The 18,698-nt window shown below is 40.0% G+C and overlaps 1 protein-coding gene across 1 annotated transcript in view; it reads right to left on the bottom strand.

Moving 5' to 3' along the window:
• LOC147698070 (sodium/hydrogen exchanger 2-like) overlaps window positions 1-18,698 on the bottom strand; it is an 866,654-nt gene that overhangs the window by 155,905 nt on the left and 692,051 nt on the right. Inside the window, exon 8 of the mRNA XM_086934739.1 lies at window positions 2,371-2,529. Coding sequence (XP_086790865.1) covers window positions 2,371-2,529 — 159 coding nt within the window. The remainder of the gene's footprint in view (window positions 1-2,370; window positions 2,530-18,698) is intronic.

Here is an 18,698-nt window from a genome sequence, read left to right as displayed (position 1 = left end):
TTATTGATGACATCTTTATTTTGTGGGACAGTAGTGTGGAGAGTGCAAGAAGCTTTACAGAACAGCTAAATGAAAATTCTTTGAATCTCAAGTTTACCTGCAATGCAAGCAGGGAGAGCATACAGTTTCTGGATGTAGAACTGTTTGTAGAGAATGATAAAATACAAACACGCACTTATCGCAAGCCCACTGCGGGCAATGCAATCCTCCACGCTAACAGCTTTCACCCGACACCACTCAAACAGTCCATCCCATACGCAGAATGTCTCAGGATGACACGCAACTGCAGCACCAGTGAAGGGTTATCAGAAGCGAAAACTAATCTCTTCACGAGATTAAAACAGAGGTGATACACTGACAAAACATGCAAGACTGCGGAATTAAAGTGCAGCACGAAAAACCGACATGACTTACTATTCCCAGAGGTGACAGAGTCTGGGGCCCAAGCACAAGAAAGACAACCACCCAGGTTAATCACAGGCTTTAATCGCCACCACGCCAACCTTCGAAAAATACTCAGAAGGCACTGGCCGTTGGTCCGAAATTATACAACCATAGGGAACTTAATGGGTGACAAACCTTTAGTGTCCTTCAGAAAAGCAAGATCCATGCGTCAGCAATTGGTTCGCAATGCCCCGGCTATACCAAAACAGAAAAACTGGCTTCAGTCACAAAAAGGTTTTAAAAAATGCACAAAATGTAAGGCCTGCAGTCATGGAAAAAATACAACAAGCATCACTGTTCCCTTCCGTAAGCAACCCTACTCCATCAGAGAACACTACACATGTAAAACGGAATATGCCGTATACGTGCTTACATGTGTTTGTGGTAAACAATATGTAGGGTCGACGATCCACCCAGTGCATGTTAGAATCTTGCAACATCTTAGGGCGATCACAAATAAGGACCCAGCCTACCCAGTAGCAAGGCATATCCACGAGATACATGGTGGAGATGCTAAAGGTCTGACTTACTTTGTCATAGACAGTATCCCAAGAAATGTAAGGGGCGGCAACCGCAAGCTTGCGCTACGCCGCCTAGAATCCAGATACATCATTTTACTGAATTCTAAGATCCCCTCAGGGCTTAATGCAGATGAAGCCCTAAATGTCCACATCTAGAGCAGCCTACCTCTACTTTCCCGAGTACCCAATAACAACTAACCAGATTGCGCCATCACTGTAAATAATTTGCACAACCTGTCACATGCAGTCAACTACACCCACAAAACACATCAACCACTACACCGGAATACTCGGTCCCCGTGTATTGTAAAAGGGTTTCCTTAAACATAAAAGAGAGAAATTGCGCACTAGCGCGGTATTTCCTCTCCACTTTTGTTTATAAACGGACGTTTGTTACAACATTAAAGGGAGGCTCACTTAGACAAACACAGTTTCAGCTTACCGGCTGCACGAGGAGGGACTGTTAACACAGCAACATGTTCTGACTCTGCCACTAGGCCAGCAAACCGATCACCGGTGAAACCGAGCCCCTTTGTACTAACCCGCTCCGCAAACCAATCACAGTCATGAGAATAACACACCTTTTCACAGACACGCCCGAACCTCAATGACGTAGGATTAATACGTAGGGTGTAATGCATGGCACTTTGACAAGTGGGAAATGTAATCTCTACAATACAGGGTTCAGCAATGTATATGATAAATAACCGAGTCTTCTGATGTATACAGTATTATGATGTATTATAAAACCCGAGTACTTCTAAAACATGATGGTAATGTTTAGATAACGTGTTAATGTACGTGACATTTGGCAATTAACTAACCCGCCAAAAGATGTAAAAGACACGAGAGTGGTCACGTAAACATGTGGGTGTAAACCAAGTCACCATGGTAACAAACCAATGCCAATTAGTGATGCTAATTATGACTCATGTGATTATGTAACATGTATATAAAGCGCAACATTCAATGGTCAGATGTTGGTGAGCAAGGCGGGAGTAGCCGCCGAAACGCGTCTGAGCAGAAGCTGATGTAAGAAATAAAAACCCTTGAACTGAGATACACGGAGTCAGCGCCTTCTTTGATGGTGAAGTTTGGTTTGGTGTCAATATATATGTATATATATACATACATACATACATACAAAACCGTTCTGTTCACTGTAAAGTTGCTGCATCACATTCACCATGACATGAGTGAAGAACATCTCTGTCACTCACTCACAATATCTATCTCTTACTATATGAGGCTAACTCCCACCATTGCCCTTCAACCCTCTCCCCCCGCAGCTTGTACAATGAGGGCACACTAGTGACAAGTGTGCACTTTACAAATGGCAGTGACAGCAACAAAGTTATAAAGAGCTCACGGATGAACACATTGGATACTGTAAAGGTGGACTTACTGAAGGGACGACAAAGATGGGTCTCTGCTGATTCCTGTTTCTGCCATCTCGATAGCTTGTTTTATTTCCAGCTTCTTATATAGAGAAACAATGCTTGATTTGGGCTGATTCTCCCGGATTAGAAGTTTTCGAATGTACTTATTATCAAACTTTTTAAACCTGTGGTGGATGGGAATAGAAAACAAGTAAGCCTGATGTGAATGATGACTTGATAGTTCAGATGTAAAATGAGTTTCAAGATTTTGTGTCATAACCGGTTGAAAAAGCCCCAAAAATATAAACTATAAACCATGTAGATAAATTAGCATAGCTTTATAGAATGTTGTTTTAGGAGTTGTGCTTGTGTGACGGGTGGCCAGCTAGGGTCATATATCCAAGCACCAAGATAATCAAAGTATCAGTACATCTCATGCAAACAACACAACTAATGTAATGTGAATGGATTCCACATGTAACCACAAAATAATCACAGTAAATCATGAAATGGAAAAAGCCAAAGTGATCTAAAAAGTCCCACAGGCTCAAAAGAATTGAAGACCCAGATTTAAACTTAAACCCTGAAGTAATAACGGGTCAGATGTATGAAAAACTGGTCACAACATATCTGGATTCAGTTTTCCTTTGTAACCAGTAAAAACTTTATGAATCAACTAGTATACTAATAGGTCAGTTCACAAAATTCTTAGTCGCAGTGGGTCACGATATGACCTTCCTCATGCATATGAATGAGGTAGGTTTCAAAACATGACTATGAAAACACTTTTTTTAATGCAACTTGTCCTTACCACCTCCTTTCATGTCTCAGGAGCTTTTTTCGTTTTGTTTTTAAATGCTTTTATTTGGTTTTGTCAGTCATGACATAAGGCGCACAAACAAGTGCCCAATACAAATAAATAAAACACGTCTAGAGAACGTTTGCAATGTTTCAACTTCAGTTGTTACAATTGATATGTAACATATCGATTTGTACTTTGTAGTATTGCCTACAACTGGCCCCTTCTAGACACCGAATCAGTATCCATTTCTAATCCTATTTCAGGAGTCCGGAAACACTTTCTGAATCCTAAAGTTGGATCAATACAGCTGAAAAATAATTTTTTCCATCATACATGCTCAAATCAGAGCCTTTGCAACTGGAAACATTGGATAGTACATCTGGCCCTAAGTTACAATCCTCTGAGTAAACATGACGTACATGCCTGACTTGCTGTCTTGGCTACTGTGGTGGCTGTTGCTGAACTCCTGCTGGTAGATGTCTGAGTATGTTTAAGTCCATATGAGATTGAATGTTAAGCCTTGGAGCGGAAAAAAGATGCCCTCGTGGGCCCAAGTGGGACCAACCATTCTCAAAGTAATCCCACCAAACACAAACCCCACGCACCCTATAGGGTAATCACATTTTCAAAATCAAAATAGGACAGGCAATATAATTATAAGTAGGACTACACTTTGGCATTGACTGAGGACAAAGAAAAAGGCATGCAGTGGCATCACCTTTAACACAGAAGGACAACAGTCAATGTTCTATCCTACAGACGTTAAAGGATATATGAAAGACAAGCATATCTATTGTTGCAGTGTTTGGGGTATTTTGCTCTATTTCAGCAAGCTTTAGATTTTTTTGCGTTGTCTACTATTGTGCAAATATTTTCAGTACTGCCCTTGTTTATGAAACGTACAGGACGCAAAGAAAAAAATCACATGTCACCTGGAACATCCTGAAAGCTTTGCATTTTTTACTTTGCATTCTTAATCTTGTAATAAAGGATTTATTGTGGGATAAGTAACACTACAAGTACTAGCATACAAAGGATCAACCTTGAGGGCACTCGTTTTGAATATGCCTGCCAATTGATAAATTAAACTCCAAGAAATCTTAATTATGTGACAGGATAATGGCGGTGGTCACACTTCAGTACTCTGCTGTTAGAATAATCTGGCACTGCCTTGAACTTTCCTGGCTGCCTCAGTGATTTTGTTTACTTTAAATGATTTATTGAGAGTGAAAATGCCAATCTAGCCACAAAACAGAGGCGTTTAGTTTGGGTGAGGCAGAAGACTGCGTTTTAATAAATAAGTGAAAAGCAGACCGATATTTGTTTCTTCGAGGAGCAACAGAAATGGTAGGCATTCGTATTTTAATTTGTAATTGTTGAAAAACGAGGTAGGATCTGTGAGGCCTGCACAAATATCATGACTACATTTGTCCTTCACTAGGAACCAAACACCCAATTGTAGCGCCTGACTCTCCGAGGGTAGCGTTGTAGAGCAGTCTTAGGCTTACTCAAGGGAGGTGGTGTGGGCTAGTAATCACCATTTGCAGGTGCGCCGAAATAACACTCAATAATTGTCCAGTCTGTACTTTGCTTTATGAAAATAAGAGTACATGTATTAAACACACATACTACTCAATACTACGCACCAATTTACAAATATACATAAGTTGTTGGAATTATTTTGTGACATTGCATAACATCTCCACCCCTCCCAAAGGGGGGTGGGGGTCTAGTGATGGAGCATATGGGCTAACCTAACCAGTTTACCATACTCACCTGGGCCCATAAACTTATTTAACACTTATTTTGAACAGGTTAACCCATCACGCACTCTACCAAGTTGTGTTTACCTTCAAGGTCCTAAACCATTGACTTACCAATCCTTGTCACTGGTACCTAGAGACTTATTGGATCAAGGGAGTTCGCAAGAAAATAGGTAGCAAAATAACATTTCATGTATAAAATGACCAAAGACTCGGGAAAAAAGTTTTAAACTCTTTATCTATTGAAAAATCACAAATGTCATAATTCAAGCTTTAGCAATGAAAATTCTTTCAATCAGCAAGATAATGATTAGAAATAAACGTATGCAGTATTTCATAAGGCTGATTAAGCATTAAAATGGTAGGGAAGGTAAATAGAAGGAAACATACAATGAAAAACCCACAATCAATATTTACCTAGAGGAGTGTGAAGACCAACCCTGGCCAAGGGCTGGGATGAAGGACAGAAACCCCGAAAATGCAGACGCCAGCAAGGCAAGCAGGTGCAGATCAGAATTAGGACAGGTAGAGCCAAATTGGATCAGGACAGGACCACCAAGGACTAAGACCAGCACCTGCAGTTAAAGTTGCAATGCCTGTGTTACTCCCTCTCTTCAGCTAACAGCCAGAACCCTGGAAGAGTTATCGATTTCTCCGACAAAGTGCTCCGCCAGCACTTCAGCTTTCAAACCCTGATCTGGGTTAAGCATGGGCGGAAAATCCGTTACGCTCGCGGATTTTCGGTAAATTTGCAATCCGCGAATGCTCGCGAATTTACCGAAAATCCGCAAATTCGCACGCAGCGGATTTTTTTTTCTTGGTGATACAATTTTGCGGCGTGCGGTGTAAGTTCGCAATTGCGAACATGTAGGTGCGGCGGGCAGCAACAATCTCGCACTCGCGAAATTACAAAAATTGCAATTCTGCACAAGAAATCTACTAGCAAGCAGCATAGACCTTCTGAAAATGATGATTTTTATCAGAATAACTCCTCAGGCTGACATTTGCCTGCACTTTTTTGGATTTGAGGCCTTTTGATTTTCTTTGGATAACTTTTGGATTAGAAATCAACTTTCTCATAAAAGCTTGGTGGGGCATTACAGTTGCTGTAATGCTGTTCTGCAGAAAAACGAGTTTTGCAAAAGTGAAAGCAGGTTCAAAAGTTCAAACTCATCATTAGCAACCGTTCCCTGTAGTGCTTCCTGACAAGGGCGCCTCCAGAGTTCAGTTGCTAGTTGCAACAATTGTATGACCCTGCTCTGACCCTCACAGCAGGCTCATAGAATAGCTACAAGTAGGCCACAAAGGTCCTGGAAAAAAAATTGCACTGCAACAGAAAGCAAATTACAGATAAGGAAGCAGGTGCCAGACTGGAATTTTAAAACAGTGACACATTAATAAATCAACCCCAAATTAATTCATGTCAGTTGAAGCAGGCAGGTGTGCTTGCTTTCCCCCCCATAATCTACAGTGATGATGAACCAGAGGGTGGCATTGATGTACCAGAGGGTGGCAGGGGTGAAACAGAGGGTGCTGGGAACCTGTGATGATGAACCAGACGTAGAAACAACATAATCGTGACTGTTGCGAGCCGACATGTAAGTTCGCAATTGCGAACTGGTACAAAACCCTCGCGAACTGTCAGAAATCCTTGCGAACTGGCAGAAATCCTTGCGAACACAAAAAAAATCCGCAAATTCGCGCGAATTTTGTAGATTGCGCGACGCAAATTCGCGAACGCCAGATTCGCAAAATTCGCCCATGCTTAATCTGGGTCTCGAACCTTCTGACAGAGGGCTCCGCCAGCACCTCTGCTCTCAATCGCCTATTGAGTGCGTTGGGTCAGTGACAGGTCAGCAATTCGGACAAGTCGGACAAATTTACTAACTAAGCCTACTCTAGTTATACTATTTTTCAGGGCAGTGTACCACCCCCAATGTTGCAAATGTAAGGATTCCCAATTTCGATTGGACAAAAGGACGTGGAGAGGTCATCACACCATATCAAATTGAAACTTTTCCCTAAAATATGGAAATAACGTTCCCGCCCATCAATTTAATTTCTCATGCACTTTTATTCCACCTAGTATCAAATGTTGCAAATTTGTCATTTTATTAGTTCAGTCCAGTTTCCTCTTGCAGAGGTGAAGGGTCATTTTCCCATGATTTTCACAGTCAAGTCCGATGTTGGCACTGTTTCAATGACATAGCTTGTAGACTCAGGTGGATGACAATGCATGCGTGGTGTGGGTTTTCAAAATGGAGTTTCAGCACAACCAAGGCCCAAATGTAACATGTAAGAATAAGAAAAGAAACACATTTTAGAACAGATGAATAAATGAATGCACTGTATACTGCTTATTTCTACTCTATTTCAATTAACCCATTTTAACTATTGCATTAGAGGTTAAGCAGAACGAACAGCTGGGCAAAAGCAGCAATGCAAGCTTCTTGTATGTTAGGACACATAGCAGCCATCTTAGTTTTAATGCGAAGAAGCAAAAGTTTCCCCTCTAAAGCAGAAAGTATGTCATGTCACTTGAGTATGACAGACGCATGCGCAGTAAGAAACCCCGCGTAGCAGCAGCCATTTTAGTGCAAGCGGATTATCGTTAGTAAAAGCACCTAGACAAGCTTAACTTAGATACCTAATATGTCGTGTGGTGTAATTATTAGTACACAAAACATGTTGATTAACAAATTACTAGTTAGGCAGAGACGATTGAATCCAAGCAAGTCGCTTTACGTGCGTAACCTTGCTTCATCAATCCCCTCTTTGATGATATTTTATATCATCACCAATTATTGAAACAGATGCCAACTTTCATATTTCACCCAATTCAATTTCTTCAAACTTTCTGTTTGGTTTCTTTTCATTATTCACGTGAAAGTTTTTCACTTTCTTTATAAACTCCCATTCAGCTCTTCTAATTCAATTTCATCAATATTTCTCTTACTCCCTTTCTTATAACTGTATATGTCTTTTTGTGCTTAGGACATTTGCAACAAATTATTACTCCTCAAATCAGTAGGGCTATTCCCGCCATTGGCATCAGCATTTTACCTACAAAAGGTTTTCCTACATTAGAAAACCAAATACCCATAGAGGAGAGACCATCTATTAGTCTCTTTCATGCACTATCAACTTCCAGTGGTTTAAGTTCTTTTTCCAAATGAGTAATATTCCTTACATACTTTTTGATTTCCACACTTTTGTCAGGTATGTAAGTGCAACAATGTTGTGCTTTCAACATTCTAAAGACTGCGCCCTCTTTTGCTAATAATGTATCAAGAGCAAGTCAATTTTGTGAAACTATTGATCTGATCACAACCAATTCAGTATTGATCATCAAGAATCCTCCAGCAGTGTCAGTCGATAAGCGATCCACCATTGTCGATAATTTGCATATTCTGTGTGTGTTCAGAACCACTCCCACTGAAGGTATCAATTCACTAAATGTATCACCTACAACTTCAGCAACACTTTCTCTTTTTTATCTTGTTAGTCCATTAGTTTCTTCATTGCTTCCAGTGACTTTATTTACATGATAAACTTTTGGGAATACTATTCCGAAATAGCAACTCCCATACCAGTGATCAGGTAGTTTATAATATGCTTTGTTTCCGCATATGTAATATATGCCAGGAAATACAGGTTCGGTTCCATCTTTGAAACCCCAACCCCCAATTACCTTATAATTGTGTTCACATTCACTGGAACCAATTAATATATTGTTATAGTAACTCGTTCTCTCTCTATGGAGACAGAGTTTCCCTTTCGTTTTAAAATCCAGTAACATTGCAGCATGAGTCTTGCCATTTGGGGTAAACCCTATACTTTCGGCCCATTTAGTAACCTTGTTTTTATGTTCTTTTGCTTTTCTCTGGAAATCCTGTCTCCTTTTCTCAACTAAATTCAAAAATATTTTCTCCTGTTCATGTAAAGTGCATGTTAAATTATTCTTGTGTGCTTCAGCTATATCTATAGTACCCATTGTTAGAAAATATTCACCCATATAACGTGTTACATCACTTTTAGTATGTACAGGATTTAGGTTACCACTTGTTGGAAGTTTAGAAAATATCACATCTGAGTTAGAATAATAATACTGTAAAGGTCCTTTCTTATAAAATAAACTAGCTAAAACCCTACATGACATACCATATGTCAGGGGCAAATGATAGTAAGTAACAACCTCGTCTACAGAAGTTGTTAATTTCATACAAACATAACAATCACTTATCTCCATAGCTTCTACGTAATGTACTAAAAGGTTAGCAAATACATTTAAATGGGTTCTATTCTTAACTTTACTATAATGTAATTCTTCCTCATCTGATGCTTCTAAGTCTACCTTTTACTGTTTAATGCTAAGTGCTTTTTCGTGTGTGTCTAACTCTTCATGTGTATCTACCTTCTCATTTATATTAGTGTCATTCTGCATGTGTCTACTCATTAGATAAGGAATAGCTACTGTCAATCCTAACCATACTATGAGTATTATCACTACACTACATATGCATATTCTACAGCATGTCTTTATGCAATTTCTTTTCGATCTTTGAGTAACGCTGAAATCAGCCATTTTTGACTAAGGAGACTTAACCCCTCTTTGTAACTTTTACACAGTCTTTTGCCCTGTGTATTTTCTTTTCAGTTTGGTCTCACTTCTTCATCAGTCTGATCAGCAATTAATTTGTCATCACTTTCGTCACTTATTTCTAGGTTTTCGAAATCTTCAAGGATGATGTAGGTCCATTCAGGGCCTCTGAATTTGTTATTCAGTCTTTTTAAACGTTGACTTCTCCTTCTTGGTTGCTCTGTGGATGGTCCAGCTTGACTTGATATTTCATTTACTTGTTCTGGTTCTTCATTTATTGTTTTAAGGCAAAATTTCAGTCTTTTAACAAATCTAGGCCACTTTTCTCCTTTTCTGAGCCTTTTAGCTGGCACTGTGCTCTTACCTTCTTCAAGTGCTCTTTTATTTTCATTCAGTTGTGGCACATATATGTTGATGTTGTCTTCTGTATCCCTCTCTATCTGTCTAGGTCTAGGTCTTATTTCTGTTTCTTCTGTCTGGTTATGAATCTGGCCTTGTTCAGGTATTTACTGAATTTGATTTTGACATTGACTTGTTTCGCCGTCTTCCTGAACACTTTTTTTTTACACCTATCTAGTCCTGCTCAGGCGCTTCGTTCTCTTGATATTCTTCTGCCTGAGTCCTCGCCCTAGTACCTTTCTGTCCCTCCTCAGACTGGAGTTCTGACAGGTGTGGAAGATGTCTGAGTACATTGATCTTTCCTTATCTGGTCCTCCTCAGAATTACTATTGGCTTAGATCTCTGTAATCTGAGTACATTCTTCTAGACCTATCTCATCCTCACTCTCACTCTGTCTATATAAATAAGTTTGACTTCTTGTTCTTATGATTTCTTCAGGTATTTCGATTACTGGAATCCAATCATCCTGGCTGGTGCTCAGTTGCTCTTCATCAACTACTTCGGGATCAACTTTTTGAGACCCCTCACCCGCACAATCTTCAGCGCCTGTTTCATCAGGTTCAGTCACTCATTTAGTGTGACTGGCATGGATCCAGTGTGGAACTCCTGCGCACTATACAGCTGTGGTAGTAACCAAGATCACTTGACATGCTTTTCCCCACCTTGGTGCTAGGCAAGATTTTCGGGTAGGTTTCTTTAGCACTACCCAGTCACCTGGATTCAAGTCATGTGCTGGAGTTGATTGTCTGGTGACAGCGTCTTCCCCATCCTGGTGAGAGATAGAACACACTTGGTCAACCAGTTCTTTGCAGTACTCCACTACTAAGTCATCAGATATACTTATCAGCTTGTGTCCTGGTACCCATGACTGCCTCATTGCTCTTCCCATCAGGATTTCGTGTGGACTCAAGCCTGTGTTTCTGTCTGGAATACTTCTGAGTCCCATCAGATCAAGAGGTAAAGCAACAGGCCACTCTAATCGAGTAGATTCATACATCTTTCCCAATCTTGACTTGATTGTGCCATTCAGTTGTTCTACCACTCCAGAAGCCTCTGGTCGGTATGCACAGTGCAGTTTTTGCTCAAATTTGAATGCTTCACAGATCAGACTAAATATTTCCTCATTAAAATGTTTTCCTCGGTCTGATTCAATCGTTACTGGAAAACCGAAATGAGGAATGAGTTCCCTAAGTAGAAGTTTAGCTACTGTGATGCTATCATTTCAGCGTGTGGGTAAACTTCCACCCATTTTGAAAACAGGTAGACAATGACAAGAACATATTTCAGTCCTCTGCAAGGGGATAACTTAATAACATCAATCTGCAATCTTATGAAGGGACCTTCTGCCTTCCCAATCGTTCCAGGGCAAACTAAAGTTTTCTTTCCAGGATACATCTGGTGGCAAATTAAGCACCTACGGCAAAGCGCTTCTGCTATGTTCCTGAATTTTGCATTGAACCAAGTCTGTCTAAACAATCTTATCATCGCATCTCGCCCCAAATGTGCATCTCCGTGGTACATCCTAACCATAGGAGAAAGCATACAGTCTGGTAACACAGGCCTACCAACGAGATAAACAATGACTCCATCTTCAGCCCTTCTTTGACAGCCTATCTCTACTCACTCTTCCCTTTCCTTCTGTTCTGCTTCATTCTGTAATTCTCTCACTTCCTCCCACATACTCACACCTTCAAGCACCATAATTTGGCAGCTGTTTCCACATGCATCAACTTTCTTGTTTATTACCATTTTGAATTTCGCACAATGTTGAGCTAATTGGTCAGCATATCTGTTACCAGCTGTCACTTTGTCATTTCCAGATTGGTGAGCAGCACACTTGACCACAGCCACTTCTGTTGGTAATTGAATTGCTTCTAGCAACTCTTTTACATAATGACCATTTTTAATGGAAGTACCTGAAGAAGTCAGAAACTCCCTTTGCATCCAAAGTTGGCCAAAGTCGTGCACAACCCCGCAACCATACTGGCTATCAGCGTAAATGGTTACTTTCCAATTTTTCCCAAATTTGCAAGCTTTTGTCAATGCAACCAATTCAGCGACTTGTGCACGCTTGACTCCAGGTAAATAGGATGCTTCAACTGGACCTCCCAAGGTGCACACTGCATAGGCAGCACTCAACCTTCCTTCCTCATGTCTCATGCATGAGCCATCTACAAATAGCTCATATTCTGAATGTATTAATGGTTCTTCTCTTATGTCTGGTCGATGTTTAGTACTGTATTCAGTCAAGTTGATACAATCATGTTCAACTTCTTCCTTCACTTCTGCAAAATGTAAATACGGTAACAATGTTGCTGGGTTCAAAATATTATACCTCGCTATGGTTACATTTCCTGCTCCTACTAGAATCCGCTCATATTTTGTCAACCGACTAGGAGTTAAGTACTGAGTTTTGGTTTGTGTTAATAAAATCACAACTGCATGTGGGACGTACACAGTCACTTGATGTCCCATAATAATGGACTCACTTTGCTCAAGGCTCATGCAAGCTGCAGTTACTGCTTTCAGACATCCGCGCAACGCTGATGCCACTGGATCCAGCATGGAAGAAAAATATGCCACAGGAAGTCTCATCAGACCCTGTGTTTGAGTCAGGACTGAAAGTGCACAATAATCCCATGTATCACAGAACAGTGCAAAGTCTTTTGAATAATCAGGCATTCCTAATACTGGTGCTGTGCATAAACATTCTCATAATTTCAGAAATGCAGTCATGCTTTCGTCATCCCATTCTACTGGGTCCTTTGCTCTTTTCTCATCTGTATCAATGGTTTTGCTAGGACTGCACATCCCACAATCCACTGCCACTGCCTGCAATAACCTACACCTCCAACAAACATCCTGATCTCTTTTTGAGTTTGAGGTAGATTCATGTTTTTGATTATTCTGATTCTTTCTGAGGTAACCCTGCTGGGTTTGGCACGGCAATCTTATTAATTTTGCGGAGGTCCTGTACGACCCTGTACTTTTTGCTTGGTTTCTTTATCCCAATTATCGGTGAATTGCATGGACTGCTCATTATTTCTTGCAAAATTCCTGTTTCAACCAAACATTTATTTAGTCTGCAACTCCTGCTTTTACTTCTGGGCTCATTTTGTACTGTCGAATGTTTGGGTAAATTGCACCTTCTTTTACTGTTACTTTTATTGGATCAACATTTGCCACTAATCCTACATCTTTTTCTGTAAAATCCCACACAACAGGATTTACTGTATGTTGTAACTCATTTGGTATGTCTTCTATAGTCAGCCTTTTATTTTCAGTTTCTGGTTTTGCTAATATCAGTTTCTAAATTCCATCTTCATCTGGGGTTTGAATTTCAACACCACTTGGGGTACAAAAGATAATGCAATTCATCTTGCACAGTAAGTCTCTACCCAGCAGATTCACTGGGCTAGAATCACACACGACAAACGTATGTATTTCTTTAAAGTTGCCTAATCTGACTTCCCATGGCTCTGTAACTGGGGTACTAATTTGTTTATTAGAAACGCCCACTACTTGGATCACTTCTCCCGAGAGAGGTAGGTTTGGAACGTCTGCTGTTCTCACAGTAGAACGGGTAGCACCAGTGTCCAATAAAAAGGTAACATCATTTCCCTCAACTTTTCCCTCAATATATGGACCAGACTGATCTACCGGCAAGGATGCGCCAAGTACGCATTCCTTGTCCTCCTCTCTCAGGCACCGTCAATCAGTATCTTCGTCAAAGAATGTGTCCTCAAAAGAAATTGTGGTGTCACTGTATCCCTCCTACCACTTCCCTCCCAATCTGTGGTTTCCACACAGTGGTTTGCTCTGCTCCCTGAATTTGGCATAGGTGCAAATGGGCAACTGGTTTTGTATGACCTTCCACTGTTGTTTCTTTGACACCTCATTCTGCATCTGTGGATTCAAATGATTATTTTGCAGAGTGTCATTATTCAATACAGCTTTACACTCGTTCTTACAATGCCCCAATTTTCCGCACCCGTGACATGGAAATTTCTTTTTGGCTTCCTCTCTGTTGAATTTTGCTCTCGGTTTGCCCCCATTACTATCTCCTTGAACCTGATAATGTTTAATTTGACTTAACTGGAGTTCCTGTTGCTCTGCCAATTTTACCTGTGCCCACATTACCTTTTCCTCCAAATTCTTTCTCTTATTTCCCAGTTCATCTTCACAATATTTTGCGTATTTTAAGATTTCATCGATAGGTTTGGCTTGCCAACAAATTTTATGATCTTTTATCCATTGTTAAAATTCTAGTTTTAAGCCTAGCACAAACCGATAGATGAAATGTGTCATGTCCTTTATGTCAATGTTTTGTAATCCACTATACTGTTTAAAGATCTGTAAAAGACGTTCATATTATGCATGCACAGATCCGGCCTCACTCTGAGAATTTCTGTCTATTTTAGTCCAATCAGTTTCTTTCAGGGGTACTTTCCCTTTTAGGTACAATATTACTAGATTGTACTTCTTCATTACGTCTTCTAATGGGGCTACCGTCTTTGGGTCTCTAGGGTACTCATCATTGGGCCAATCAACAGCTATTTTACATTCTGTCCATAAATCTACAGGAACAACAATATCAAATAACCCATCGAGATCTTTTAACAAAACCTTTGAGACCTTTACAAATCTTTCAACTTGTCTGTAACATTCTACAGGTTTTCCTCGTAATTTTGGAAGGTCATTTGTAAATGACAAAATATCCTGTCGGAACCATGGAACATGTACATAACCTCCACCTGGCACTTCTCTCAATGGATATAGTTTTTCTACATTTTCTGGTTCTTTTAGCAAATATTGAGATGCATTCTGTTTTGCTTGAGCTTCTTCCTTCTTCTTTGCCCACCTAGTTTTCCATCTATCTATGTCACCCCATTTCTGCAATAACAACATAAGCTCCTTAATTTGTACTTTTCTACCTGACACATTCATATTTTCCAAATCGTTGGCAGTAAATTCAACTCTGTAAGGTTTTTGTAATACTTTTGACTTGCCAATGTCAATTTCCATGACCAGGGCAGTGTTCATTAATTTCTCATGAAACACTCTTGTATTTCTAGTAATGCTTTTACATATAAATAACAACGCATCTTCACCGAATGTATTTAACCTGTCCAATCCCACATTTCCAGCAATCATTTCTTCCAATTCGACTCTCAATTTGAATATAGCCAATATTTTTGACGGTGTTGCTTTTGGCTTTTCTATTTCTCGGGACCATCTCTCTATTTCTTCTGGGGTAACTATGGTGGCATTTATAGTACCTGTGGGTTATTCCATCCGTACTTCTCTAGAACTTCCAGGAGTACTCTTTCTATTTGAACTTCTCTCAGGCTCTCTTATAGGTAAATCCATAAGGAAAATTACTGACTCACATTCACTTGCTTGATCATCCACTTTTAATGTCGCTTTTCTTGGCTGTACTACAGGTGTAGCTATAACAGGAGTTTTAAGACTGGACTGTTTATCTCCATATAGGGGAACAACTGGCCCAATAGTTACTGGAATTGTCAAGGCTTCAGAACTCGTGTTTAATTGGGAAATCTCCTTAAATAACTCAGTTCTTTGTTTTTCTAATACTTCTTTTTCTTTCTCTTGTGACACTTTTTCTAACGATTTCCCATGTAATATTTGTGGGACTAAAGGTGGATTAAAAAATGGAGCTCTCGGATTAACTGTGCTAGATTCTTCACGGTTAGGTGGTGGATTCTTCATTAACAAATCCTCCAAATAATCATCATCTGAATCACCACTAGTCATCAAATGTCTTGTTTTCTCTGTACATTTATTTCCTGATATGTCTTTTAATTCCCGCACAGGGTATAACCCTTCCACTAGCATTGATTGTCTCCACTGTTTTATTTGCTTATCTCTTGTCTCTTTTGGAAAACGGGAATATAACTTACTCCAATTTTTGTTACTTCTGGGTCTATCTCGCTCAAAAGCCTCAGTTTCCCATTCCTCTAATGCCTTACATTGCGTTAATCTTGGTCTGGGATCTAATTCATTTATGCGGGTTCTTAGATTGTACAAAATTCTACCATTGAAGCTACCATTTTCAGGGAAAGCTAAAACACCATCATCTTTAGTATATTCAATCCAATTTTCTAGCCACACACACGTGTGGTAGCCCCTTTCAACCATCATATATGATGCGGGCGTATTTGGTGGTGGAATAATAATCCCTTCTCTAGTTTTAATCACTTTATCTTTCTTGAAGAAATGTTAAACATTCTTTAGAAATGACATTTTTCTCTTTTCTCTGTACATGATATAAGGTCTTCCTCTAATGTACTGTTCCTGCGCAAACCCTAAATATTTACTATCAGGTCTGTTTCCTTCAATTAGACCTATATGCCACATATATTTCGAGTCAAAACCTTTGCGACAACACTCACTTTGTTTACAAATTGCTTCCAATACCAGCGTGTTTCTTAATTTTCAATGACCAATCAAAATATCGAGTTCAAATAGTTTCAACCAATGATTGCGCAGCTTTTCCCATGAGACGAGTTCTCACGCTCCTGTACTCACCCCTCCTTTACAAATACTACCTTTGCTACACACCCGCTGTCTCAACCAATACCAGCGCGGCTCTCAGTAACGTCAGCGCAGCACCACGACTGACTCCCTCCTTTGCAAGGTAATATGAAAACTTAATTTCTTTTCACTTTTAAATGCGATTTTTTTCATTAATCAACTACGTAAAAACATTTGCCACTGTACCTGAGTGACTAATTCAAATGAAAGATCATTTTCACTCACTGCGAGTAAATCCCTTCCGCTTACTCTTCATACACTACGAGTAGATCCCTTCCGCCTACCCTTCACACAAGCATTAGAGAACCTGCTACATCCCTGTACTTACCTTTCCTGGGTTATTTATAAGACCAAAGTTTCACCATTGAACTCCTTTGCTGTCAATCAAGCTGAGAAGAACCTGCTACTCCTTCCGTGTGACCCTTTCTAGGGGATATCACACTAAATGTTTTGCCAGCGAACTCTTTGCTATCAATTATTCACACATTTATACAGAAAATCCTAAACAGTGTTTCCGGTTTAACTAAACATGCACTTAATTCCTACAGGTAAGTGACCTCACTACAGCGTGGCTTCCATTTACCACCTGCTTCTCTGCCCCCGGGGATTCCAAACAAAACAAAAAACAGGTACGAACAATTTTGGTTAATACATAAAATACAATTTCAATATACAAAACAATTTATCAATCAATAATCAATGCATAACTAACTAACTACCTATCTTAACTAAACCCTAACCGACTTGCTGCTACCAAATAAACTGATGGAGCACGTGGGTTAACCTAACCAGTTTACCATACTCACCTGGGCCCATACACTTATTTAACACTTTTTTTGAACAGGTTAACCCTCAACCAAGTCGTGTTTACCTTCAAGGTCCTATACCATTGAATTACCAAACCTTGGCACTGGTACCTAGAGACCTATTGGATCAAGGGAGTTAGCAAGAAAATAGGTAGCAAAATATTATTTCATGTATAAATTGACCACAGACTCGGGGAAAAAAGTTTTAAACTCTTTATCTGTTGAAAATTCATAAATGTCATAATCCAAGCTTTAGTGTTGAAAATTCTTTCAATTAGCAAGATAATGATTAGAAATAAACGTATGCAGTATTTCATAAGGCTGATTAAGCATTAAAACGGAAGGGAAGGTAAAGAGAAGGAAACAATACAATGACAAACCCACAATCAATATTTACCTAGAGGAGTGTGAAGACCAACCCTGGCCACAGGCTGGGATAAAGGACAGAAACCCCGTAAAGGCAGACGCCAGCAGGGCAAGCAGGTGCAGATCAGAATCAGGACAGGTACAGCCAAATTGGATCAGGACAGGACCACCAAGGGCTAAGACCAGCACCCGCAGTTAAAGTTGCAACGCATGCATTACTCCCTCTCTGCAGCTAACAGCCAGAACCCTGGAAGAGTTATCGATTTCTCCGACAAAGTGCTCCGCCAGCACTTCATCTTTCAAACCCTGATCTGGGTCTCAAACCTTCTGACAGAGGGCTCCGCCAGCACCTCTGCTCTCGATCGCCTATTGAGTGCGTTGGGTCAGTAACAGGCCAGCTATTCGGACAAGTCGGACAATTTTACTAACTAAGCCTACTCTAATTATACTATTTTTCAGGGCAGTGTACCACCCCCAATGTTGAAAATGTAAGGATTCCCAATTTCAATTGGAGAAAAGGACATGGAGAGGTCATCACACCATATCAAATTGAAACATTTCCCAAAATATGGAAATTAACGTTCCTGCCTATTAATTTTATTTCTCATGTAATTTTATTCCAAACAGTCAAGTCCGATGTTGGCACTGTTTGAATGCCATAGCTAATAGACTCGGGTGGAAGACAACGCATGCGTGGTGTGGGTTTTCAAAATGGAGTTTCAGCACATCCCAGGCCCAAATGTAACATGTAAGAATAAGAAAAGAAACACATTTTAGAACAGATGAATAAATGAATGCACTGTATACCGCTTATTTCTACTCTATTTCCATTAACCCATTTTAACTAATTCATTAGAGTTTAGGTAGAACGAACAGCTGGGCAAAAGCAGCAATGCAAGCTTCTTGCATGTTAGGACACATAGTAGCCATCTTAGTTTTAATGCGCAGAAGCAAAACTTTTCCCTCCAAAGCAGAAAGTACGTCATGTCATGTGAGTATGACAGACGCAAGCGCAGTAAGAAACTCTGCGCAGGAGCAGCCATTTTAGTGCAAGCGGATTATC

Source organism: Lissotriton vulgaris, chromosome 8, assembly GCF_964263255.1.
Source record: "Lissotriton vulgaris chromosome 8, aLisVul1.2, whole genome shotgun sequence".
In the NCBI taxonomy this organism is placed as follows: domain Eukaryota; kingdom Metazoa; phylum Chordata; class Amphibia; order Caudata; family Salamandridae; genus Lissotriton; species Lissotriton vulgaris.
This window is presented reverse-complemented; position numbering and strand designations above follow the sequence as displayed.